Source organism: Tamandua tetradactyla, chromosome 13 (assembly GCF_023851605.1).
Source record: "Tamandua tetradactyla isolate mTamTet1 chromosome 13, mTamTet1.pri, whole genome shotgun sequence".
In the NCBI taxonomy this organism is placed as follows: Eukaryota; Metazoa; Chordata; class Mammalia; order Pilosa; family Myrmecophagidae; genus Tamandua; species Tamandua tetradactyla.
In genome coordinates, this window is record NC_135339.1 from 88,694,106 (window position 1) to 88,708,876 (window position 14,771).

Consider the following 14,771-nt stretch of genomic DNA (forward strand, 5'->3'; position numbering starts at 1 on the left):
CTTCAAGTCAGATGAGGAAACTGAGGTTCAGCGAGCCAGTAACTTCCCAAGATCAGGCAGTTTCAGAGTTGGAGCTAAAGACAGACATAGAGGCCTATAATCTTTCCACTCACCCACACCACCTTTGGCTAACATGGCGTTTTCAGGAGGGGCTGCCAGGAGGTATCCCCAGGGCAGGGGCAGGGTCCCCGGGGCAGCACTGGCCCTGACTTAGCCCCCTGATGGCAGAGGCAGGAGCCTCAGTGTCAGTGTGCAGCCCCCAGGTGCCTCCGGGCTCCCCAGAGTGGGGGCTAAGGAAAGGCAACACACCAAGTCCAGCTCCTCGATCTCGAGCACACCTTCAAGCAACTTCTCTAAAAGCCTCTGGTGTAATGGAAAACACAGGCCAGGCCTCGGGATTCCTCCAGCTCACCTGAGGTCCAGCAGGGGCCAGACCGTGCACACCTCCAGGAGGCTCTGAACCCGGTGAGGCCCTAACAAGCGGTGGGTGAAGCAAACAGGCACCCACAGGCACAGCATGGGATGGGGGACCCTGTGGGCCAGGGAGGCAGAGGGGTGGAGCCTGAGTTGGGAACAGATTCTGCCCACCCAAGGGTGTACATGGGCCTGGTACTCAGAGCTTTGGCTCAAAGAATGGAACGGGAACCCAGGGTGAACTTGATGGAAAAACTCATCGTCATGTTGGCTCCAGGAATGGAAGGTGATGGCATCGTAGCTGAATGCTGACTTAGTGGGTCCACCAGATGGGCCGCAGAGGCTGCAGAAATTGCCAGCCAGGAGGGTAGGATCAAAAATGTCCCTGGTAGGACATTTCAATTGTTAATAGCAAACACCTGCAGCCCAGGATTGAGCCATCTGCTGCACATTATAATTCATGTTCTTAACATGTGAACTCTGACCTCTGCTCCCCCTTCCCTGGAAAGCGATTAAATTGCAAATGTAATTTCCCAGAATTTTTAATATAGTAAGACACTGGCTGTGCTCCGGTCAGTTGAGAAGCACCAGAGGCTTCTGGACGTTACTAGAAGGTGGACTTTTCACTCCCGTGATGGTGCTGGCTGTCTCCTCTGAGCCCAGGCAAGAAGGGCAAGGAGCTGTGGGTCAGGGGGACACACCCCATCAGAATCAGCCCGTTAGCTGAGGTCTGTGTTATTAAGGCAGAGGCTGCTGGCCATCCATGGGCCCACAGATATAAACAGATCCGGGGATGAACCAGGGACCATCTGCATCCCCGAGGAAACGTGGCCTTTTCCTCCTACCCCAGGGGCAAACATGCACAGATAGGTCAGTGGTTCTGCTGCCTCTGCGAGTCTGCAACAGGAAATGCACTTTTAATCAAATCTGGAAGTCCAAGGACTTCACTTTTTGATGGCAAATTGCTCTTGTCACCCCAATCGCCATGGCATGTGCACACAAAGCAATGCCCTCAGCTCCCTATCTACCTGAGGTTCTCAGCCCTTAGCTTCTGTGTTGCTTGTTATTTGATTTTTGTCTCCTTTTTTATTGTACTGTGCCTATTCTTGTCAGTTATTGCAAATTCATTGTAGAATGATATAGGATATGCATGTGCAAATACAAAAAATGGTAACAGTAATGCTGCAAACATGAGAGTCAGCACAAAGGATAATGGCCTCAGAATCTATGACACAAAAGGAGAAGAGATGGCCTCACTCTGTGCACAGCTCATTGTATTGTAATCTCCATCCATCATCCATCCAACTACCCACAGAACCCATCATCCATCCATCCATCTGGTTCATTTTCCTCTCTCCCTCCCTCCTTCCCTCCCTCCCAGGAAATGCTGAGCTCCTTCCATGTGCCAGGTACTGTGTTGCGTGCTGGGGATTCTGCAACTGAACAAAACTGACATAATTCCTGTCCTTGTGGACCCTTCTGGACATGGTTGGTGCAGAGAAACCTAGAACTTACCCTTGGCTTCACACCATGGCCTCTGTCCTAGGGAGAGGCAGAAGCAATGTATGTGTGTGTGTGTGTTTGTGTGTGGGAGGGGGATGGAGGGGTTGGCAGACTTTCAGCTGTAATGTTTTCACACATGTTCTACCACAAATAAAATGCTGGATTAATGAGCCAATGACAGGAAATAATTCTCTGCTGTTGTAACACAGGTCGAAGGAGGCTTGCAGATCTAAATGGTTTAAAAATGGGGCTGCCTTCCCGTGTCCCAGAAGTCAGGACACGTCTCAGTACTGAGAATGCTGAAACTAAAACAAGACCACAGCCACTTCCATGCAGCAAGCACACTGAGGGTGGATTGATGGCTGCCCAACAAGTTTGTCCTCAGCCTCACTGGACAATACACACTAATTTGAGGGATAGAGTTTCCACAAAGCTTGCAATCAGAAACTGAGCATGCTCTTCTCTCACCAGTGCCACAAGATAGACAGACACTTTTCTTCTCTTCCTGAGCAGATTTTTATTTGAAATATGTCATGTGAAGGTGGTAAGACAGGGGCTTAGACTCTGGCATCTTGGTTCTATGTCCTGGCATTTGCACTTTGGTAGTTTTGAAAAATTAGATGGCTCATCAAATTTTCCAAGCTCCAATTTCCTGATCTTTAAAATGGGTGTAGTAACTCCTATCTCACTAAATTTACTGATGAAATAGGGCATCACTAAGGCAATTCTCTAGGCTCAAAGTCCAGTGTGCTTCTGTTCATTTCCCCCAAGGTTATTCTTGATGGACAAGGGCTTTGCAGGTAAGGCCTCCTTAGCTAGACTTATTATTTTTTTTTTGTCCAGGTTAAGAGATGAGAGGTGGTATCTGGCCTTCAGGCTGTGACTTTAAGGATTCTAACTCTGCATTAATTATAGACAAATTCCTTTATTTTCCAGTAAGTGGTGTCTAATTATACAGGAGGTAACAGGGATGCGCCCTTCTTGAGCTCATTTTCCCTTACGATAATTTGGGAGGCAACCGACCAAGTTGCTCTGGTTAGATGATGAACTTGACTCTAACCAGTACAGTTGTTTTAATCTTAACGGAGTCCCTCACTTTGTAATGCTTCTTTTTTTTTTTTCCTCCTAAAATGAAGATTTCCATTTTTCCCTCTATTACCTTGCAGAAGGAAGTGAGAATTTTCTCAAACTTTTCACTGAGAAAAAAAAAAATCACCTTGAAATAAAGAACTGACATGGGGAGAAAATTTTCTACAATCCCATCTTGCTAACATCCCTTTATGACAAATGTATTTCATGATCTCAAATAGCTCTCCAAATGTTAAAAGGGGATGAATTTTAATCCATATTCTGCACTGTTTTTTTTTTTTAAAGAAATCAAGTTCTACAAAGAGTATAGACTTCCTACACACACTGCATTTCTGTCCATTCCTACCACCTCCAAAGCTCTGGGGAAATTCTTATGGAAAATGGCAGTTCATTTCACTCCCTTGAAACATTTCCAGGTAGAGAGGCCTCCTTACAAAGAAACCCTATTTAGCCATAATATGAGCAAAGAATTCTTGGGGAGAGTTCTGCCTCACCCCTGTGCAATCCCTCAGGGATCAGTGCAGTCTGGGCTTTGTCCCAGAATTTCTTCCTGACCTGCCACCCACCCCTTCAACCGCTGCTCTTCGCTCACAGTGAGTTACTGGTCATTTAAAAAAGAAGCGAAATGGTATTATAGTTATGTTTTAAAATGGATTCTTATCTTTTAGAGGCACATCCTGAAATACTTATCACTGAGAGGCTGTGGTGCCCAGGACTGTGCAGGCAGACTGCATGAGGTGCCTGTCTGGTGAGCCCATGGCACCCCAAATGTCCCCCGATCCTGGTCCAGGCGTCCCGGTCAGCATCCACTGGTTTACGTACCTGTTTTCCCACTATGGTACACGAGCCTCCAAGTCAAGCCTCCTGCCTTTTGCTCCCTGCTCACTAGGACCCAGCACACAGTAGGGGGCACAGGAAATGCTGGTTGAGCAAACGAGTGGCTTGGCAGGGACTGGGCACACACCCTGTTCCATTAACCCCCTCTCCCGCAGTGGGCTCGCCCTGAGCCAGAGGCAGGGTTGCCGTCTTCTCGGTTTTCATCAGGGAAGGTGGAACGTGGGTAGAGGCTCTGCAGACCTGGTGGCTTTCCCAGATGGGCTGCCCACCCAGACGGGCTCCCCACCCAGACGGCTGGGTCGAAAGCTGGTGTGTGGCAAATGTTTCCTGAATTCGATTAAGTGGAACTGAATGGGCCAATTACCCCAACTTCTAGAGAAGTAGAATAGCAATGCTTTCTCCAAAAAAAAATGCTTATTTATCTAGTTGTAGATGTTATCTCTTGAGGTCCACACTCAGCTTCACGCAAATTATTTACACACCTGGAGAGCCGGGGTGGCCCTCCCTCGGTTTTGGTCTCAGCCTCCGTGGCTGTTCTCCAGCCCCCATGTCAGCAGAAGGGAACATGCCCTTTGCTTCAGAACCATTTGCCAGCCTGGATGAAATGAGACCAAAGCAGCCCCAAACTCCCAATCTTATCATAAGCACAAAAACTGTGGCAGTAATTCCTTTCAGATACCCACAAAGCCAACGTGAGAGCGCTCTCTGTGGCTCTTGGAAGTAGAGCCCTCAGAGGATGCTTAGAGTGGGAAAAGGAAAGTGCATCTTCAACAGAAAAGAACCTTGGACACTACGGCGAGCATATGAGGTGAGTGTGTAGAGGTGTGGCATGCCATAAGGCCCTGTCCCTGAACGGAGCAAGGGACTGCCAAATGTCAAGTGAGCTCATGCCAATAAAACTAGAATTTACAAGCAATTACTTTTTTGTGTGTGAAATATAACCTACATACAACAAAGCAATACATTTCAAAGTACATTGTAACAAGTAAAGAATAGGTTTCAAGTTTGGTATGGGTTACAGGTCTACAATATCAGGTTTTTCCTTCTAGCTGCTCCAAGACACTAGAGATTAAAAGAAACACCACTATAAAGATTCAGCAATCACACTTGTTTGCTCAATCCTATAATTTCTGTTGTATAACTTCTCCTTCTCCTTTGATTCTTCTCCCAATCTTTAGGGATATTTGAGCTATGCCCATTCTAACTTTTTCATGTTGGAAAGGGCTATCAATAATATGGGATAGGGGGATGGAACTAGTTGATGCTCTGGAGAGGCTGGCCCCTCTGGGTTTTAGGAATTTTCTGACCTAGGAACCCATCTGGAGGTTGAAGGTTTCTGGAAAAAAATCATAGTATATGGAAACTTTGAAGAATCACAGATAGAGCCCTAGGTGTTCTTTAGGGCTGGCAGGAATGGCTTTGGTTGGGATTTGGCAAACTATGGTAAATAGCAATATCTAGCTGGCATTTGCCTAAGAGTAGCCTCTTAGTGTATAGCCCAGGAATAGCTTCTTGACTCTATTTGAGCTCTCTCAGCCACTGATACCTTATTTTATTACAATGCTTTGCCCCCTTTTGGTCAGGAAGGCCGTATTGATCCCATGGTGTCAGGGCCAGGCTCATACCTGGGATTCATATCCCACGTTGCCAGGGAGACTTTTACCCCTAGATGTCACATCTCATGTAGTGGGCAGGGTAATGATTTTCCTTGCAGAGTTGGGCTTCCAGAGAGAAAGGCCACATCTGAGCAACAAAAGAGGTCCTCTGGGAGTAATTCTTAGGCATAACTATAGGTAGGTTAAGTTTCTTTGTTACAAAAATAAACTTCACAACAGCAAGCCTCAAGCTTAAGGGCTTGGCCTATATATACAATTACTTTTTATTTATAGGAAGCTTTTTCTTTTTTAACAGATAGCAAGCCCTTAATTTGGAAAGCTATAATGGCTCTGACGCTACTAGATCTTCTTAAAATGAAGAAATCTTAAAAGATAAATTAGATTACATCCTTCAAAGATTTCTCACTGTCCTGAGACAAAATTTATCTCCCCTGGAGATAAAATCCATTTCCATCTTCCCTAAGACATACTGGGTTTGGCTTGATAAGGCTGCTTCTATTTAGTAGCAACTAGCCCATTTGAACCCTCCTCCCCATTTCAAGCCATCTTCCCAGTCCAGCCCTGGAAGTCCTGTCCTCCCATCAGCATCCCTTTCCCCTTTCAGCCTTTGTACACACTCCCCCTTCCACCCCAGCTCACTTTCTCCTGCACTTCTGCAGGCCTTCAAGCCCTCTCTTCCTCTTGGTCTTGTGTAAACGTCACCTCTTTAGAGACTTCCTCTCCAACCCTCCCACTTAAATTTGGTCTTAGTTTGTTTCGTAGAACTTCTGCCAACCTGCAATTTTGCTTTACAACTCTGACTTCCCCATCAGTATACAAGTTGCCAAGAGAAAGAAACGGGCCCATCTTGGTGACTGTGGGGTCCCCAAAGTCTACACACATGCTAACACATTGTGGGAGCTCTGGTCAGATGTGTTGTGGGTTCAGCTACATTCCCCCTGAATGGCCCTATTGTTCCAACTTGCATTTGAACAGTAAACTGTAGAAAATACAGGAATCTGTGGGAGTAATTCTTGAATGTTGACATATATCATTTTTACTTTCAGATTTCACTATCATGCTAACTATTCTTAGCTATAACTGTTCAAGCATGCACAGTTTTCTTACCTCTATAATGTGGCATATTCAGTGCTCAACCCTTTAAGACCGAGTGCCCCAAGAAGCTCATTACTGGAGAGAGCAAAGTAAGTGTCAACTCCCACATGAATCCCCAGATACAGCTTTTGCCAAAGACTAATTTCCAAGACAGGTCTGAAGTGCTAATTATACAAAGACATAAAACACACACTTAAGGTGCATAGTAATTAACGATACAACCCATAAGGAAACCCCTCCAACTATTCCCGCAATACACAATTGAGATCATGTCACCCAAGTTCAAAAGGACTCAGCTCCAACCTAGGATTTTCAGGCCTGCGGGTCCAATTTGTCAATTATGGCAGTAGGTTAATATTTTCGGCATTATCCTGGAATGTTCTGATAAAGAATAAACAGGACGTATTTGCGGAACACTTCTCCCTTTTAAACCATTTACCGTACCTGCCTCTTTCTGATTCTGTAGGACTTCATAGTATGATTAGAGTAGAGACTGATTCATCTCTTTATGGGTCACCTTTGGGACTAAGAAATAATTCAATGACTTAAATTAACTAACCTTTTTAACATTTGCCACTCATGCCTGGATCAGTAGTGGGATGGAAGAAACCAGGGGGAAGATTGGTGTTTGGATGTGTGCCAGTTTATAATGAGCAAGAACCGGGAATGTACTGCTGAGGACGAGGCACTAGAAGAGCTTTCTAGCAAGGAGGAATTCTGAAAATGGCCTTTAACTTTTCAATACTTCTGGCATCCCCATGGACTAAATGATAATAATAATACCCCCTTACATCTGTGGGGTGATTTACAATTTACAAAGACATATGATCTCATTGGATCCACTCTCCCACTCTCCCCGGGAAACGATGAGGTAAGGGAACCACCACTTTGAGATAACACTGGAGTTGAAAAGCAGCCTGGGAAATTCCACAATGGGTGATGGATGAATGAGGGTCGCCTCAGCAGCTTGACCTCCCCCGCAGGATGGGCTTTCATGATTAATTCACCCACTTGCTTAGGAAGTTTCCCTCCATCTGAGAAAATTAAAAACACCACTTTCTGGATAGGAATGTGGGATCATAAATGAGAGCCGAACAGAAAAGATTTATGCAAAAGCACAAGCTCAGCAAAAGGGAAAACTTAGAATAATTGCTAATAAGGTATAAATCAAGTAAAAGCATATTAGAAAACCCCTGCTAAGGAAAAAAAAAAAAAAGCTCTCTAAATGATTTCCTGAGCTCTTAACAATACTTTCTACCGATGGTTTTCAAACATCTCCAGGGCAATTTGGCGTGTCTCTTTAACCACTGAAACAACCTCAGAGAGAGAGTCCTAGGGATTAATCTTGATAATGAAGACTTTCCAATTTGAAGGATTTTACGCAGACTATGGAGAGCACCAGAAAGTATGTCTTGCTATCGTGCTTTCAGAATTTTATAAGTTTTAGAATGAACTGAAGGGTCTTTCTCATTTGTACCTTACCCTCAATAAGTACAAAGGCTTTAAAATTAATATGTGAAACACATAAGTGGATGGATGACAGATGGATGGACGGATGGATGGATGGATAGATAAGACTGTCTCACTTGTTTTACAAGAAGGCCAGAGAGGTCAGCCAGTCTGCCTGTGCTGCCAAAAAACAACTGGTGTCAGAGTTGGGACTACTAATCTCAGGTTAGTGTTTCAAATTTAGGTTTCCCTCTCATCCCTTTGTTTCTTTTTTCAATAGTTCATAACCACCAATGGTATTGATGAGCAATGACCTTCCTTGTCCTTGTGCATTTCTAAAGCACACAGGCTAATGTATTTGTGCTCATTTTATGATCGGAGAAATTAAGGCTTGAGTGCATTTTCCGTGGCCACTTTAGGAATTCAGTCAAGAATGAGAAAGCATGAAGAACCCTCAGTTGCACATCAACTTCCTACCAACGTTTCCCTCTGAGAGTCACATGCTGCTGCCGCAGGTTGCTGGGCTCTATCTCGGAAGGTGGAAATAGAAGGTACCACAAGCCCCCGGGTGCAACTTCACACTCTGTGGAGGGCTCCCTGCCCCAGCATGCAACAAAGAGTTATTCTGCCTCGGCCCAAGTACCTCCAAGACAAGGAGCAAATTACTTCTCAGGATGGTGAGGCTTCATGTCGGAAAGCTCCACTTGTTAGAATCTAGGGTTTCACAGCATTTTATTTCCTGCTGGTGTGGATCTGACATACTCTCAAGTGGGCTTAGACTCCTGGTTCTGTCATCACACACTCAGAGAGTAACCTCCTCAACATGGAGTGGACTCCCTTGAGTTATGTGTAAGACAGAACCACGAGCAAACAGGCTGTGAAGGCCTTGAGCTAAGGCAGCTGGTGGGGTCATGAACAGACAGCACTGGCTGCAATCAGCTGCATCATCAACAGCTTGCGTGAAGTGACACTTACCACGGTGTCCTTGTTTGGGGGCATCATGATGCCCTATAAACCATCTGACAGAAGGTCCACAAGGCATATCCACATTCCTTAATCATTTGTCCCTCTTCTGTGAGTTTTAAACTTGTGTGGCAGGTGTCCCCCGGACACCATGACTCTGTCCTTTGCCAGCAAGTCTTCTCTGAGGCCAGCCTTTGAGCTGCTCAGTTGCTACCTGCTTCTTGCTCCCAAAGCCTCCCTTTGGTAAGCCCAGAGAACAGTTCTCTGCACCGAGAAGTTCCAGAAGTCAGTGCTTAGGTCTAAAAATAGATGACGGCATTGTGACAAGTGCACGTGTTCCTTTGCCAATGAAATTCTCCTCAAATTAGCGTAAAAGTCTAGTTTGGGATGGGCCCTTGGAGATACAAGGACATATCTGGATCCTGAATCACACCAAATTGCAATTACTGCCACCTCATTTGCATGTTTGAGTAATAGAACTTACTTATTTACTGGGTTACCCAAGACTACAGTTTCAAAAAAGCATTAAATAAGGAGAAACAACATAATTTACCGAAAAAGAGAAATCACTACATTTATACCTCTAAAGTCTGGAGAAGCAGCACTGATCTGGTGTCAGAGGCAGGGACGCTACAAACAACCAACATCTAAACATGCTTCATCTATGTACAAAGGGCCAACTCCAGAGGGAAGAAACACCCTCTGCCAAGCATCTCTAGAAGACCACCTGACCTATCCCATCACCCACTTCCCCCGGGCTTAAACGGTCCTCAGATGGCCACCCCCTCAGACTGTGGGGGAGCTGGAGCTGCAGGCTCAGATCAAAAACACATGTTGGAATTGTAGGGTAATTTTCAATTGCCAAACAAGGATAGACACCATTCCCACCATCTCTGGGGAAAGAGATCAGCCTCATACCATGTGGCCCTGCAACCAAAGGAGTACCACCCACTCTGGCTACCTGGGAAGAATTAGTTTTTGGATGCTTCCATGGGTGCTCTGGCCAGAAAACCAGGAGGACTTTTTGCTCAATTGTACCAGAGTATACATTTAAGACTCTGCAGCAGCTGGAAAAGTTGGTACTTGCCCGGTCGAAGGGTTCATGATGCAGCCTCCTTTCTCAGCGGTCATCTTACAGTTGCAGCCCCTCTCTAGTGTGTCGTGGTTCATCCCAAAATTGTGGCCCAGCTCATGTGCCAGGGTCACGGCTGCGCCAAGGGGACTGTCTGAATGGTCCTCAAAGGAAACACAAGAGCACACAGCATAGTTTGCATCTCGTCAGCCTCATTCTCCTTTCCCCTCCCTGAACACGTTTACCTTTAACGTCTGGCTGAATCCAATCTCTCATAAGGAAACAACATAGAGTCCCATAATTTGATTCAAACTTAAAAACAATGAACATATTTAATGTTTGGGGTGCTTTCTGCTGAGGCACGTATAGCATCACTTATGAAGCGTACTTTATGTCTTAACATGAGAAAATCGAGGTGTAATCACCACCCTGTTTCTTACAATGTTTCACGAAACACCATTCCATTAAATGAAACAGAAGTTTGTCCTACATCAGAGAATGAAAAAGGTCATTCCTTCATGGGTAACAAAAGTGCCATTTCATCTCTTGATTGAGAGTTATGCTAATATAAATTTGGGAGGAAGAAGCCTACTTCGAGACATTTTAAATAAGACTGAGCAGCTATGACTGACACACCTCTTCTTGCTTACCTGGTAAAGGAGGACAATCAGCAAGTTCACAATAATTCATGACAAACGCTAACCACACTGACAATCCATCTGATGGCTCACTGAATTAAGACTATAACCTGGCTCTGCCTTGCTCTTGCTGGCCTTTTTGTTTTAACAGCTAGCCTTTGGAAACAGTTGGAAGCACACGGATTCTATGACTTTTGATGATAGAGAGTTCACATGAGCTTCTTGTTGGGTGTGGCCAGGGGCTCTTCATTCAGCAAGTTCTGTTTGGCTACCTATGTCAGTGGAATGCTTTGATGACTTCCCAAATATATATTAGAAATTAACTAAAAATATACCTACTTAACTTTTTTTATTTAAATATTTTTTATTGTTAAATGTAACATACATACAAAGAAAAGAAAAAAAGCAATGATTTCCAACACGCACTTCAATAAGTAGATACAGATTTCAGAGTTTGTTATTCCACTATTTCAGATTTTTCCTTCTAGTTGCTCCAAAATCCAGAGGCTAGAAGATTTTTTTTTCTTTTTTGTGAAAAATAACATATATACTAAAAACAATACATTTCAAAGCACATCAAAATAATTAGTTGTAGAACAGACTTCAGAGTTTGGTATGAGTTGCAATTCCACAATTTTAGATTTTTACTTCTAGCTGCTCTCAAGTACTGGACACTAAAAGAAATATCAGTATAATGATTCAGCAATCATATTCATTTGTTAAACCTGACTTTCTCTATGTAACTCTACCATCACTTTTGATCTTTCTCATACTCTTTAGGGGTATTTAGGCTACGTCCATTCTAACTTCTCCATGTTGGAAGGAGCTGATGATAATATGGGTTATGGGGATGGAACTGGTTGATGTTCTGGAGAGGCTGGCCCCTTGGCATTTCAGGACTTATTCGGTCCAGGGACCCATCGGGAAGTTGTAGGTTTCGGGAAAGTTACCCTAGTGCATGAAACTTTTGTAGAATCTTATATATTGCCCTTGGTATTCTTTAGGACCAGCTGGATTGGTTTTGGTTGGGGTTCATGATAGGTAGCAATGTCTGACTGAAGTTTGCATAACAGTGACCTCCAGAGTAGCCTCTTGACTCTATTTGAATTCTCTCAGTCACTGATTCTTTATTTGCTTAACTTATTTTCCTCCTTTTGGTCAGGAAGGCACTGCTGATCCCACGGTGTCAGGACCACACTCTTCTCTGAGTGTCATCTCCTATGCTGCCAGGGAAGCTTTCAACCCTGCATATCATGTCCCACGTAGAACAGAAGGTAATGATTTCACTTGCAGAGTTGGGATTAGAGAGAGAGAGACCACATCTGAGCAACAGTAGAGGTCCTCAAGAAGTAACTCTTAGGCATAGCTATGGTAGGCTTAACTTTTCCCTATAGTACTTAAGTTAAACAAACTAAAATTAGTTATTTTTTATGAATGTTGTTGCAGATCTTGTGTATGAATAGTGTTTCTGAAAAGGCCTATATGCCAAGAAATAGTAAAGGTACATTATTTGAATCTTGCTTTGTGTTACCCAAAAGAGAGGTAAGAGGTTTCCCAAGAGGCTTCCAAAGGACAATGATACTGTATTTTAGAGAAAACATTCTTCCTGATATAGACAGGCTTTGGGGGACCCTTTCCATAAAGGTGCATTCACATTAAAATCATACAAATTTGTTTGGTGTTGTTTACTGCTGTAGCTGCCTCTCTCACTAGTCCTTGGTCTAAGAAAGGAATGGCATGTCAAAGAACTAAGTTATTCTTAGACTAGATGAAATTCCTAATAAATTACATCGTTTAGAGTTTGCAGTTTCCTGTTGTAGGAAGCTTTACAAATATGTTTCAGGAAATCAGTTCTCAAAAATAACACACGTTGGCGAAGAGAATGGAGTCAGTCTAAGAATGTGGGAAGCTGAATTTAGCATGCTTTGGTCCAAAATTCAAGGAATTCATCCTTAAAAAAATTCCTTCATATCTGGTTCATTTATATCACTGAATAGTCTAGTTATTTTTAAATTGCCATATTGCTTTTCATCTTTAACACATAGGTGATTACACACAGAATGTCCATTAAGAAACCCTAATAAACAAGTTTACCTTTGTAATAAGGAAAAAAAAATCTACCTCTTTATTCGTGATATTAATCCCCAAATCAAGACTGTTTTAGACAGTTAGGCACAGGGCATGGCTTCAAGTTATTAAAATGCATGATTTACTTTATCATGAAAAAAATAATCAGTAATAGAAGTCATCTTTTCAATTTTGTCGAAATTCCTGCTTCCTTGCTACATTAGTTCCTTCCTCTTAGATCTGAGAGTCCCTCCATGGGGCATGGACACATGTAACATCAAGGAATTTAGCTTTAGAGGAAGTTATCAGAAGTTTTAGATCTGGTCAAGATGTTGATCTTGCTTATGTCACAAGTGCGATTGAAATCAAAGAAGCTGTGGCATGTTGGTACTGCTTTATGTCTCTCATATGGAGAGGAAACAAATTGTCTAAGCATGATGTTAACTGCTGCCAAATTGGTAAAACATATTTTCTGATGATTTACTATGGTCAATACTCATTGCAGTACATGTAATTGGCTGATATTTACCACAGCCATCTTCATCCATTTTTAAAAATATAGGCTTTTGAGTATGTTTTCAAAGAAAGGATCATGATGAAGTGGTAACAGAGTAAGGGACACATGTCAAAGCAAGCCACTTAATACAATCCCATTGGCTATGGGAGTGTTTAGGGACCACCCTGTAGGAGCACCTGCTATGCTTGGGAAGAAATCCGTTTCAGGTCTAAAAAAGTTCTCACCAATTGCAAGGTCAGTAGCAGCTGACAATGGAACCAGTAAACAGAAATCATTCCCCATTAAAACTCTATGGGCTGCTATGTAAAAATACAGTTGGGTTCTGGCTTGAAATTAATCGGGCACCAACAAAAATCAAACTTTTTGTAACACTTTTTGTAGTTTGCAAACACTACCACTGTGGCAATCACACACATTTTGACTTCCACATTCAAAGGCAATCAGACTAGCCCCCTCCAGCCCTGTATCCAGTGGTGGGTGAGGTCTCTCCAAGTAGCCTTTCCAGTCTATACATTTGATGCATGTTTACGTTAATTGTCACATCCTACCCAGAGAAGATGAAAACGTCTGTTGTATATATTAACCAAGAAGATGAGATTAGACAGCATGTGAAGAGAAGAGAGTAGTCAGCAGGAGTTAATACCTTCCACCATGGCATACAACTGAACTTTCAGGAACGTTCTATGGACTTCGAGGTTTCCTGGAAAGGCAAGCTTCCGTTAGTTTAATGGAGACAGAGGAGGGTCTCTGAGGATTCGCCCCACCTGAGGGCTGAGCATACAGGGGACAGCAGATTTTCAGGGCAGGATGGCACAGGGGAAGGCTTTCCTTTAGTTCCCTGGGGGAGTAGAGCAGGCATCCCATTAGACAGCCAATCAAAACTACCTCCCTCTTAAATCCTTAAGAAACAACTCCCTAGTATTCTGCCCATTTTATTTCCTTTCACAAACATACATGGCCCATACATGCCAAAGTTATCCTTGCAAAGCAATAAACCTAGATCTCTGCCTTCCAAGAATAAGATCATCTTAAAGACAAGTTATACACCAGCTGGGAGGTATGTAAAGCATTTGTGCCGGTAAAAAGTTAAAAATCTCAGTCTTTTGGCTATTGGGCCTGGAGGCAGAACTACAGAAAATTGTTGGGTGGTAAAGTTTGGTGAGACCACAGTTCATCCAAAGAGCTGAGCGATGAGGGAAACCCCAATGCCCTGGCTGGTCCAGTACTGCAAGGGATTCCTGGATTTTTGACCAAAAGTGCCAATTTTTCCATCAAAGGGACAGACTTGCCTCTACTGATCTATTTTACACACTCATCTCTCCAGTGTGCAATTTGATGTGTATTATAAACAGTCTCTGAAGTATTTTTGACATATATAAGATCATAAACACAGCGAGAGTAGGAGAAGAATTAAATCTAAAAAGCAGTCAAGGAAAGGACTTTCCTTTGTAAGGTCTGATAAAATGGTGATTTCCTGGGAAATCGTTAAAAAGGGAAGTGGATCCTGGATA

At 43.4% G+C, this 14,771-nt stretch overlaps 1 protein-coding gene across 1 annotated transcript in view; it reads right to left on the minus strand.

Annotated features, from left to right (window-relative positions):
- Nucleotides 1–14,771, minus strand: part of ADAM12 (ADAM metallopeptidase domain 12) — a 357,082-nt gene that overhangs the window by 79,861 nt on the left and 262,450 nt on the right. Inside the window, exon 12 of the mRNA XM_077124465.1 lies at nucleotides 10,054–10,202. Coding sequence (XP_076980580.1) covers nucleotides 10,054–10,202 — 149 coding nt within the window. The remainder of the gene's footprint in view (nucleotides 1–10,053; nucleotides 10,203–14,771) is intronic.